Below are 13,239 nucleotides of genomic sequence, written 5' to 3' on the forward strand. Positions count from 1 at the left end.
CATTTATTGGTGATCCAAAATTCATTAGTGGACTACTTTTGGTTATCTGAACTCTTGTCTACAAAAGACTACATGTAATCAGAAGAGAATTCCAAACTAACTTTTCTTCTTTACAATATGATTGCTGTTAGGATAGTATATCTTTATGAAGGCAAAACTTGAATTAGACGAAACATGTGAGATGTATTGTTGTACAAGTGCTAAATACATGTCAGCGGGATGCTCTCCCAAAAGAAATGCCTATACCGACAATAAAAAGGTGGAGGGGATCTGTTTACAATTCACCAACTGCTCATAGAACTCCTTGGAACAACAAAATAATTGTGTAAGATAAACAAATTAAGCAAATCCAGCAGAATTCCAGGGAGCTATGAGTGTCAAGGATCCTTCAGAAGCAAGCAGACACTTATCCTACCAGCAAGTCAGTAGTTACAGAAGATGAAGGTTTGGAGCATTCTGCGTTTCTGAACATCTCCTCTCACTCCATCCGCTGGCAGGAATTAACATTATGCTGTACATGGTTTTAGCAAAGCACAAGGCTCCCATCCCGCAAATACTTATTCAGGCAACATCATGATTTTTGATGTACTGCACTTTTTTTTGCAAGTCATTCAGCAGTCCCAGCGGTAGTTGCTAATAAGAGGATCTTTTCTTGTATTGACTCTGGCCCAGGCTCAAAAGGAAGTCTGTGAATATATGCTCATATTCCGGCATTTTCCCATACCCTGCCATATTTAAGACAGCGCCCCATCAAACATGTCCTAGACTCATCAGAGCAAAGTAATGTAAAGGGCTTAACGACCTTGGAACAATTTCAATTAGACATTTTTTATATAACTCAAAAAGGTTCTCATGGGAAGTGGCAACATGTTAAACATGAATAAAATTTTCTCTTGTTCAGAAAGTAATTGATATCTATGACAAAAAAATTGATCCCACTAAATTTTTACTTGCCTGGAAAATAATTAATGTCTATGACAAAAAATTGATCTCTCGTCCCATGCTCTCGAATTATATCTAAATTGAACAGCCGGAGACCCTGCACATGACAATTAAAGATTAAATAGATATATGTTGTCAAAAAACTAACAGAAACGAGGATAAAAAACTACCAATCGGCGACGAAGTTCCTTTGCAAGTTTCTCAAGCAAGGGCTGCGGAGGAAGCTCTGCAAGAGGAAAGAACCATGTTAGAGAAATTTTGCCAAAATTTTACAGCCTTGGCCTTAGTGCAGGTATCAACAGCTCAAAACAGTTTAACAAGACTCCTAGCGAAAATCCACTTTTGGATAGCTGAAGTTGGGAAAAAGAAAACCTCAACAAGGGCAGAATAGACTAATGAAGTTCAGGCCTAGGAATTTATCCTGGCATTCGCCCAATACTGACGAACAGCATATCCTCTAGGAATAGCAGTCCATGCTCATGAATTCCAAGACAACTCATTAGTGAAAGGGGCACAAAGGTTGAACCAATGCATCAAACCACCCCCACCCAACAATGTATGCCTCCTTTCTCCTATAATGATCAACCAATTAAGACCTATATCCTGCACTGCCACCTGTTTCAAAAGCTAACACAACAATCTCTGAAAAAGCAAGACTGGATAACTCACCAGCAACACCAGGATCAAGATCCGCATTGTCTGCAGAAGCTGCTGCACAAGAAACCCGTGGAAAGCGGAAGACACCAGCATTATTGGCAAGTTCTCTTTTACACACATCAGGTAAAGAGAAGCGCCGGACCACCTTTATAGCCTCCCCAACAATATACACTTTGAACATAACACCTCCTACAGAAAAAAAAAAAAAAAGAGAGAGAGAGAGAGAGAGAGAGAGAGAGAGAGAGAGAGAGAGAGAGAGCACTTACAGAGTCATGTTAAGCCCATGGTAATTGTAAGATTAATAAGGTAAACAGTAACTGATAACACTATACCGTGGTTGACAAACTCTTGAAGAACAAGAGGAGGTTCAAGTTTCTGAAGTGAGAGTTGATCGTAGGCAAGAGACAGCTCATGCGACTTTGCACTCCCATCTGCAACTAGTGGCTTTGCAACTGAAAAATTCAAGGGCAATAAGCATGAATTACTAGGAAATGCAAAAGAAATCACATGAATTACCCACTAATAATTTTCTACATTTAACAGCTTTGCTGAAATATAATTCTGGCATTAATAAATAGGATCATAATCTCAAATAAGAATTCCAGAGAAACAGATGCATAGCTATAGCAAAACACAAAAAGGGTAGTGCTCAAGCAAAATTAATGTGCAAGAGATACCCACCAATGGGTAGCATCAGCCCCGCTTTCATGACTGCATCAGGGATGGATGCTGCATCTTTTTTTATAACTAATTGCCTGGGAATATCAACTCTCCCTGCATAATAATTTATTAAGTCATTTTAGAGGTGTGAAAAAAGAAAAGAGGAAAGGAAGGGCAGTGACACAAGGACTATGCTGCCTATTTCCAGAAAAATCTTTCTCAATTATTATCTGTGAAAATCACATCAGAAATTACCATAAGGGTTTGACAAATTCATATCAGCAACACACTGAAGCATGGACTGGCGATTGTGTAAATGTTGAATAGCATCTGGAGGATCAAGAACAGTGACTTCTGGATGCGTCCTTCTGTAGTCCTACAATTTAAGGCAATGAAAATGAAAAGTTAAGGTTACCTTGTAAGACAGCAATAATTTGCAGTATAGACATGGTTAAAGAAAATCCCTAATTATATAAACAGGATTGTAACATTAAATTCCAAAGGCATTACTAGGCATAGCCTGGGAAACATTATGCTTGATGCAACTGATTCATAATTCTTGGAAACAGGATGACATCAGAAATATCAGAGATGATTTGACTAGTGTAACAGAATCCGTAAGCAAAATGGAACACTGAGTATCTATGCCTTGGTGTTTCAATTCTCAGAACAACTCTTATCCATGCAGAAATTTTATAAATATGAAGCTCCAATAGAAAATCATAGATTTCTGCTTAGTTCTCGTGTAATTTCACCAAATGGAGGTATCATTGACTTGTTTTGTACAACCATCATAAATTCTTACTCAACAACAATAACAACTACTAAGCCATAGTCCTAAACTAGTTGGGGTCGGCTATATGAATTCTTTGTTTTCCAATAACCGTTTGGATCAATCTCAATGCAAAGTAAAGTTCAGTTAAAAAAAAATCAAATAGTTTCTGTAGAAAGATGTTTGGAGGAAAATTTATAAAATCATTTGATATATTAATAGATAGAACAAAACACAAAATAGGCAACAATGGATATTAGATATTTTAACTATGGTCTACTACGTGAATCTTATCTCTATTCTGTTTTGTTCATAGCTATATCCTCACTAATATCCAGAGATCGTAAATCCTTCGCAACAATTTCCCCTACAAAGAGTTCTAGGTTGATCTCTTCCCTTTTTACCCGGGGCAGGGGGTATATGTAATATATGACCATAAGAAATTTTTATTCAACACTGGAGATTATTGATAGTGTAAACATAACATAAAACAGTTCTCACCAGCTAGACAAAGGATTTGTTTGGCGTCTTTGCAGTTGCTATTCAAAAAAGCACCCACTAAAAGCATGTTGATTAAAAGGCAATTAAAATTAATTTCAAGATTTTTTGACATGTTTGGACCATAAAAGCCCTTAAAGAAAACTGCTCTAAGAGGGGATGTCGGAGGGACCCTAAGTACTGCTGCAAGCCCCAATATAGATATATTAAACAACCCCTCAACTTGGATGCGGTTTTCGACGAACCATACTTCCGTTTCACATTAACAATCTTATTTTAAGTAAAATGGTACAGAATCTTTACAAATCGATATTAGGAAACATATATTTATAACTGGCACTTTCCGTCACAGAAGAAATGCCGATTTTCAACATTTATAACTGGCACTTCTGTTTCACATTAACAATCTTATTTTAAGTAAAATGGTACAAAATCTTTACAAATCAATATTAGGAAACATATATTTATAACTGGCACTTCCCGTCACAGATGAAATGCCGATTTTCAACATTTAGAAAGTGAAAAATATCCAGTTAGAATTAAGAGAAAAAAAGTTCAAACACTAGTCATTGCCCCTAATAAAACTCTAATTAACAGGAAATGATTAAAATTAGTTTAGTAAATATTGAAACTTCCATACAATGGTCATTTTCTCTCAATAAGAAACCCATTCACCTTGGCACATTGCCAAGCAGATAATTATTTAGGAACCCACATAGCCAAGAGAGTGAAAATACAAAAATGAATAATAGTAGTCAAACAGTCATATTTTCCTTAAAAATGTAAATATTCGCAAATGACGCAGATTTCAAGCATGACAATATGGACAACCGTGGTTAGAGCAAGAAGCAACCTTGAAATACCATTCATGTATAGTCATGGAAACATTATACCACCCATTCATTTGATCAATATTACGAGTTAGACCAAAATGCATTAAAATCGTTTGTTAATTAGCCATTTATTTAAGAACACAAAACCACAATCCAGCTGAAGCAGGAAACTTTGTATTTCTACCACATTTAAGTACTGACTGATTTCAGCAATCAAAGAAAGAATCATAAGGAAGAATTTTTCAGAAAGTTTGATCCTAGAAGGTGAAATAGCTAAGACTAAAATACGGGTGCAAAAGATTTTGAACTAGGATTGAGAATGCCATCTCAGATTCAGCCGATAAAAGGGCATAACACAGCAGCCATCTCACATTCAGAAATAATGCTTAGGAAAACCTGAAAGAATCAGCTAGATGGTCATGGAAGTAGAAAAAACCCTCACTTGCTGCCTCGACCTCAACTATCAAGTCATGAAGCATGGAGGAGGAAGGAGCAAGAACTCTGCAAATTACGTTAGACAGGAATGAGATTTAAGCATTTAAAAGTTGGTGATATTTGATCCTCTGCGTTGATAGATATTGTTTGTCACATCAAATCTAAGTCATCAAGCAAACATGATAGCGTACTTATCTATTTCCCCAATATTCAGATGCTTATGATGTTAATGGAGAGATTATGAAATCAAAAAAAGGACCAACCTCGAGAATTTGCCCCCACTCCTTTCCAGTCAGCTGCATTAGAAATCAGAAAAAGAAAACATATTGTGTCAGATAAGAGTCATTATAAATGGCAAAGTACAGATAGTTTGTATAAATACAAGCAAAGACAGATAAACAATAAATTCGCATAAGTGCGTCAGTTCCTCCTTTAAAAAATTTCCCCACTGGAAATTTCTTTAAAAACCGATCTGTCCAACAAACTCGCTGAGGAACACAAAAGATAATTATGCAATTCTAAAAGCATTTACCACTTGTACGAATTCAATAACGTACAATGGCAGAATTTACAAAAACAAAGAAAACCTAACCTTATGCAACACAATGTCAAAAGGACCTTGATCTGTAAGGGGCCTGCTTTGATCAATTGCAACAAATAAGATCCCTTTATTCCTGCTCCAACACAACATTTTATACATGAGTAACCCAAAAGATAAATACAACAAATGAGAGAGTCTAAAATGACCAAAAGATACGAGTTCCACAAACCAAAAAAATAAAACATTGCTACCTCTCTTCACTATCACATAATCAGGAGAACGCACATAAATCAATCAATTAATATATTTAGTTTATTCATGCAATCATTACATCCAGAGAAGCAGAATCACAAAACAGAGCAGAGGATTTAACAGTGGATGACAACCCACTGGCAATTTAACATATATATACAGATAAGTTTGCATAAAAGCAAAATCAATCAGTGAGTAGCTGATGTAGCAAACAGGATTTACTGATGATATCAAGCCCATCCATGGACAATAAGTTGAAGAAAAGTTCATGGAGATGTACTCCAGATTTATTAAGCCACAAAAAATTGTCGGCAAAAAAAGAAAATCAGTATTTGTGTCAAATGAATATCATATTTCAGATTTAATTTCCAGACACAGAAGTCCCAGTGATTAATACAGAAAACGACTGACAATTATTTTCGAAAATTTAATAGAAATTTTTTGACTTTTTCGGCCATTTAGACAACTCCATTAAATTTATTTTGATTTACTTCATTTTCTCGACGGCCAAACGAAAAGGACATGCATAGCAGAATATTCCAGTCCCAGAACACCAAAAGGAATCTAAAACAGAAGCCAAATAGAAAAAAAAAAAAAAAAAAAAAAAAAAAAAAAAAATCAAGGAAACAAGGCGCAAAAACTTCCGAAATAAATCTGTAAACCCAAAAAGAAGTTATTCAGATACACAAACGAACGCGTAGTCCCTTCCAATCGTTCCGAACTTTGAAAATATTAGGCATAACTTTGATTTTATATTTTTTCCTTAAATGTTATTTAAATTTACCTAGCTAAACCCTCGAGCTTGGGCTGCAAGAAGCTCTTAATTTTCTTGGAGGTAAGAGCGTAACCAACAACAACGAGTTTCCTCTGGAGAGAACGAGGAAGAAACCCAGCGTCTATAGATGAAATATCCTCCTCTTCTCCCTCAACATCGTCTTCTCTTGTTTTTCCATTTCTATGAAAGGGTACTATCTCCTCTTGCAGCCTCATGGTTAAACAGAAACCCTAATTTTCAATTTCAAGGTGTCCTTCTACCAAACAGGGAATGCTGTTACCAAGCAACAGAGCGGAAGGAGCTAAGGAGAATGAATTTCGCTTCAGGAAGAAAGAAGAGCGTGGGATAGGGCTTGATTGAGAAGACGCGACGCTATACGACGGAGGAGGAGAAGAAGATTTGGCGGAGAAGAGAAGGAAAAGTCCGTTTTGGAAAGAGAGAGAAAAATAACGGAGATGTGGGATCACGATATAAGCGTGTGTGCGAGTATGAGAGAGAAATGGGAGAGTGGTGGCTTTATATATACGTGCCCAGCAGGTGGAGGATTTGCATTTGGCTTTGCGTTTTTTTTTTTTTTAAAAAAAGAAAGAAATTCTATTGTTCAGAAAAATAAAATAAAATAAATGGAAAAGCAGACGCGCTTGTGGGCAGCAGCAGCACCTGTGTGCATTGGTTCTTGTTGTCATACCGCAAAACCATATAATTTACACGCAAAAATAATGCACCATTTGCACCTAGAAAATGATAAATAAAAAAATGTCTTCCACCCACCTTTTGCTATTGATTTCGAATATTTTTATTGGTTGATATAATTATAAAAAGTTTATATTATCTACAAATAATATAAATAATTTTCCATAAATATTTTCCTCTCGTGTCAAATTGCCTGGATTATGATTTTAAAAAATTATTAAATAATACCTATTCACTTTAATTATTCATATTAACCGATAGTTCATAACAATTGTTTAATATATGAAAACTAAGAGACAATGAGTATTAAAGGAATTTATTATTTTATATATTAAATAAATAATAATTAAGTTCTGATCTATAAAATTTAATAAAATATTTTTTTATTTTTAAATATTTATAAATAAAGTGATTATGTGAAATATTAATTATAAAATATAAAGTGTTTTGATTGAAAGGATTGGGTCATCTTAAATAAAAAATTCTGGTCTTGATTATTCAAAACCTTATTGTAGAGGTTGTCACTTTAGAACTTTTATAAGCTATGAACTACTTATTAAACTTCTCATTAAATACCATTTCAGATATCAGCCTGATAAAAATCTGAACAAAAAATAAGTTTTAAAAAAATGAAAAATACTACTAGAATAACAAATTTTTAATTAATAATCAAAATGAAATAAATTATTTGAAATACGATATGGTTTCATTTGAATAACGTTGTTGCATCAAACTCAGTAAAGAATCAAAAAAAAAAAAAAAAAGGTATTTGAATTAAAAGACTGATACTTGGTATCCATAGTTTTACCATATCAGAAATGCCAGTAAAAAGAAAAGGAAAACGGAATAAGAAACGTAATTAGAAATTTGAATGAGAAGAATATGTTATAAAAGGTAGTTTTATACCTTTTACAAAAATATAAAATACCCTTTTGTGGATTAGGTTGACAGTTCATCACTCATCCACTCTTCCTTAGATCAATTAGAAACGTTTCTATTCTAATAGAACACTGCCATTGTCTGGCCACCACTTGTCAGAAAAACTTAAAAAGACAGTTTGAGGAGTAAAAGAAAAATAAAAAAAAGAAACAACTTAATAAAGCAATACCCAGCTGAGCTCCATTTGATTTCAAAAAATAACTATAATTTTTTATATCTCAGTTGTTTATAAAAATAAATAGAAAATATATTCCTTTTTTATAAAATTTTTTAACTTCTTCTTTCAATTATAATCTATTTTTTATAACTAAAAAAATTAAATATATGAACATATCGCTATCAGCCTATGGCTCTATGTTGGTAGATAGAACGCAAATGCACCAACACATCCAATTGGACAAGCATGGCATGCAGAAGTTTCTTCATTGAAATATTTTTATAATGGTTACAATCTATACTTATATATGATCAATAAAATTATTTTTTTTTCTTATTATTTTACATCCAACGTCATATTTGATAATTTTACATTATTATTATATTTTCCGCGAAGTTAATTTTAGTAAAGATTAATTTATATTTTTCTCGCTTTTAAATTTTAAATATAAAATTAATTTCTTAAACCATGCTTTTTTTCAATTTCAATTATTAACTATCTCGTAAAATCATAATATACGCCAGATATAAATTAAAATGATTTTCTTGACGGTATATTTTCTCTCTTTTTTTATTTTTCTTTCATTATACAGAAAAAAAAAAAAAAAAAAAAAAACCTGTAATCATTTTAGTTCTTAAGGTGGATATGGTCCTGCCAGGGATAATAAAACCTTATCCTGGACAACTGGGGCATTAACTAGTTAGCTGGAGAGCTAGCTACTATATCTACTTGCCTTTTAAAACTTCACTGTTCATTAATGGGTGTTACTGTCTTAGAGTGTGTATGTATATGTATGCATGTTCATTTTGTATCCCTTATGTATATGTAAATATATGTTTTTTTTTTTTTTCTTTACTCAAGTTGAAATAGAGGTTATATTAAAATATTAAAATTTTTATCAATAAGGTGTTGGTTGAGATGGTAAATAGTCCTGTAAGGATGAGAATATAAATTTGATTTATAAAAAGTGTATTTTTTTAAGAAGTTATATTTACACTTTATAGTCCGAAGGGATTGCACCTCCTTGTTATATAAAAACATTAAAATTTTTATTTTTCTCATCATGTTGCTTATATTTCTTTTTTCCCCATATATATCAGTATACTTTCTGATAACAAATTGCCACTATAAGCCAATTTTAATATATTTTTATTATCCTATTTAGAAAATCAAAATTTACAACGATTTAAATGAAATAAATCTTATTTTTTATTAATTTTTATATTACAGGATGTGATTATTCATAAAAAATGGTTTTTAAATATTTAAATATCATGTTGTTTAAATTTGGTATTCCTAAAGTTAATTTAATTAAATTGGACCCAAATTTAAATTACATAAATATTCTTATAATTTATATCACAATTTTGGAAAGATTTATTTTTAAATAAATTGAGATAATTAATTAAAATAATAAAATAAAAATTTAATATTAATTTATATGATATTGAAAATAACTTTTAAACAAAAATTGAATTTAATTATACTAAAACAGTTGATTTAAAATTAAACGTTTGCACAATAATATTTTCAAAAGAAGCCCAATAGATGTCCATTTGAACACGACGTGCATGTGCATCGAGATTTTTTTTTCTGGGCACTTTTAGTTATACGTACTAACCAGCTTTATAAAAATGCAGCGTTTCCTAATAATTTTACTTTTTAGTTTCTTTTTCCTTCTCTTTTTATCCAACTATTGGTATAATTGTTTTTTTTTTTAATTAAGAAAAAGATTCAAATATTGTTAAATTATACATATATATAAAGATATAATTATTTTTTTCATTTATGTACAATTGAATAAGGATTTTACACCATTCTCAAATTGGTGTGCAAATATAGAAAAATATATATTATTCTATGAAAAAACATTTATATTAACTTAAATAATATTTATTTATTTCTGTGGTAAATTAAATCCACTTTATCATTATAAATGTTGATGTCGTTTTCTCTGTGATCATATCTTCTATTGGAAGCTTATGAGGTAGTAGATTACTGGGTCATAGTCTAATTACAAACAAATAATGAACAACTAATATTATACAATTTAGTTTAAGATTATTTTTATGAAGATAGAAATTGCAAATACAATTTAAATTCAGCGTAACAGTAATTGCCTATTCCTTGAGAAATATCAGAAATTACACTTCTAAATAAATTATTTTTTAAAAAGTATAATTCAATTGTATTTAGTGTATAAATCAACTTCCTGACAAATAAATTACTATCAAATTATGATAATATTTTTTTATTTTTACCTTTACTCTTCTCTAAGAAATTTATCTCCCTTATACGAAGAAAGTTTGATGATTTATTTTTCAAAAAAAATAATTGATAATGTAAATTAAATACATGATAAGTTGTAAATTTCAAATTTGAATATGAAGATGTTGGCTGTAACCAATATGTTAAATGTGACAAGGATGATATTCTTTTTTTTCATAATTATCTTAATACAACTTTGTGCAATATGTCCAAAAGGTAAAACATAAAAGAATAGGTTTTAGTGGATTAGGTTTGATTTTGAAATGGATTGATTAACAAAAGCATAGATTGAGTTATTAGCACATTTTAAAAAATCTCCAAGAAATATAATAATATATGTCGTTTTTTGTGACTACAAAATTTAAGTGGTTCGATACTTTATATGTGGATGGATGGAATTATTCTCATGCTTTACTCGTTCAGATAAAGTCACATGTGGACTTTCATTTGATTCTAGTATTTTCGAATCTACTTTTTGATTAAGATTTGTTTAAATATTTAACAAAATATTAATATAATGGTTAGAGACTATTAAAAAACTTATTTTAAATTGAAAATTAATTTTCTCAACCATATTTAGGATTTGTTTTTTAAAGAAAAAATTTCAAACCCAATATTGAAGTAGTTTTTTTAGTAGAATCAATAAATAATAATCTCATTTCTAATCATAAAGTGTAATGTTTTTTTTCATTTCACTAAATATTATCCGATCAACGTCTCGTTAGTGTTGAAATAAACTCTAAAACATCTTCATCAAATTCAGTGTTCTCACATTTACAGAAATTGAAGTTTGAAATTTGCTCAAATAGACTGTAAACCATGTTTGGCGATGGTTTTTTTCAAGAAGCATTTGATGTTTCGACCTTTTATAGCATTTAACTGTCAAAACATTTAATTTTACGGAGTGAATTTTAAAACATCTTCGTCAAATCTGAAATTGAAATTGGAAAGTTCCTTGGCACGCTTGGAACAGTGTGCCCGTGGTAGGGTTAGAGAACCGATGATGAGCACCACTCCCAACAATGGCAAACACTAGGGGCCAGAAGAGTGGGGGTGCCATTGGATTCAGACAATTTTCCAACTTCTGTGGGGTTATGAAAAACGTGCATGGATAGTGATCTCAGCCATCACTTGCCTTAGTGCCCATCACTGCTATTAGATCATAAACCCAAAACAAAAATGAAAAGGAATAAACAATTAATGACGTGATTGTTGTTTTACATGTAGATATAGAGCATAAAAAAAAAAATGATGGATTCTTAGAAATATATCATCTCTTAAGTCAATGAATTGTACCCTTGTTGTTGCACACTGAACATTTGTCTGTTGTGATAGCTTTTGGCAATCTTATTGTTGTCCTGGTTGGTCCATCCACATAGTGGGAATTTGTAAAGCAGGTGTCTTCCACTATATATTTATGTCATAGCTTTCAATTTAATAAAAGGAATGATGCTAGTCTATCCAAATTTGAGTTTTTAATCAAAATATGAACAGGATTTTTCAATCAGATAACTGAGATTGATTTAAGGTATGTAATCTAAGCTTTAGTATAAACCGAAAACATAATATGAGTTTGGCATTTTGCTAGCACATGCATTTCACGAGCCAGTCTCCAGTATCTCCTGGAAAAAGCTTTTTCTTCTATAATGCACGCAAAAAGGAAAATCACATGATGCCTTTCTCAAGAGAACGTTGTGCCGCCATTGATGCTTCGTGGGATAGGACTATGTCACATCGAGTGAGTTTACCAGATCCAATACCATATTAAAAGTTAAAACTTGCTCTTATACTACATTAGAAGTTGAATGAGTAAAAATAAATTGATTGAGAAATTAAAAACCGTGAATTGAAAATATATCATTAAACTTCGATTTGAACTCACAAATGCTAAAAAATTAATATTAACCAATTAGTTAGGTAATTTGTTATTAAATTTAATTATGTAATCAATGTGAAACTCTCGACACTTCCATAATTAACCATTCTGATCCAGTAAATTCCTAATTACCGCTTGCGACTTGAAAATAAATATCTGAATTCTAATCTCCCCTTTACCCTTCCTTTTGGTATTAGGAGCAAGGGCAAAACAAAAAATTAACTTATAAAATATACAAAGCATATCCAGAGAGCTTGAATTCTATTTGGGCCTAAAGAACCAAGCCCATCACAGCAGCACCATCATCTCCTCCCAAGTACAACACCCAACATAAGCATTAGAACAAGGAAACAACAGCATTAAAATGCAGAAACTATCATTCTTAAATGAAATTCGGCACGTTTTATTAATTACAACCTACTTCAACCGAAAGAGTAACATCACATGTCACAATAATCTAGTTCAAAATACCACCAAATAAATAAATAAATAACAAGAGAAACCTTTTTCCACATCTCCAAGTCTCAGTATTTGTGGCTTAGCATCTTTTCTCCAATTTGCTTACTTTGTTTTTGGGTGAACTGAACAGAATGTAGCAAGCCACAAGAAGTTCCACCAAACATATCAGCTTTCCCACTATAAAAGTCTCATTCATAGGTCCCAACACATCACACATCAGCACAAGCTCAAGGATGTCCAAAACTTAGGATAAAAACAAGTAACAGAGATGAAACCATGCAACTTTGCAGCTCCTTTGTGCCCTAAACCACAATTCATCAAAATGCACCTGTGTCAATAAGCATAATTGCTATGTACTAGGGTACCCATGACAGAGCAACAATATATAAACTTAAAACATGGATACTTGGATAGGATGATAGCTTTCAATGTGTGCTACAAGCAACCTAATATACCATAACAGAAAATTGGGGTACTGAATA

General features: G+C 31.9%; 1 protein-coding gene across 1 annotated transcript; it reads right to left on the bottom strand.

Moving 5' to 3' along the window:
* Nucleotides 1-142: 142 nt before the first annotated feature.
* LOC105630780 (Inositol 1,3,4-trisphosphate 5/6-kinase family protein) lies at nucleotides 143-6,868 on the bottom strand. Its single transcript, XM_012212732.4, has 10 exons — nucleotides 6,375-6,868; nucleotides 5,390-5,471; nucleotides 5,061-5,093; nucleotides 2,515-2,635; nucleotides 2,281-2,373; nucleotides 1,932-2,051; nucleotides 1,612-1,788; nucleotides 1,113-1,168; nucleotides 955-1,039; nucleotides 143-725 (listed from the first exon to the last, which is right to left on the bottom strand). The coding sequence occupies exons 1-10, from the start codon at nucleotides 6,578-6,580 to the stop codon at nucleotides 634-636; spliced, it is 1,065 nt and encodes a 354-aa protein (XP_012068122.1). The 5' UTR covers nucleotides 6,581-6,868; the 3' UTR covers nucleotides 143-633.
* Between the last annotated feature and the right edge of the window lie 6,371 nt (nucleotides 6,869-13,239).

The sequence above is a fragment of the Jatropha curcas genome, chromosome 9 (assembly GCF_041381405.1).
Source record: "Jatropha curcas cultivar XTBG-Jc1 chromosome 9, XTBG_Jcur_1.0, whole genome shotgun sequence".
NCBI classification, from domain to species: domain Eukaryota; kingdom Viridiplantae; phylum Streptophyta; class Magnoliopsida; order Malpighiales; family Euphorbiaceae; genus Jatropha; species Jatropha curcas.

Bases quoted from the DNA above. Each gene is read 5' to 3' on its own strand.
- LOC105630780 (XM_012212732.4), bottom strand. From the start codon at position 6,580: ATGAGGCTGCAAGAGGAGATAGTACCCTTTCATAGAAATGGAAAAACA. The intron at 5,472-6,374 runs GTAAATTTAAAT...GTGTTGGAGCAG, and splicing joins AAGCTCGAGGGTTTAGCTAG to GAATAAAGGGATCTTATTTG. The intron at 726-954 runs GCAAGTAAAAAT...TAAATATGGCAG, and splicing joins AGACATTAATTATTTTCCAG to GGTATGGGAAAATGCCGGAA.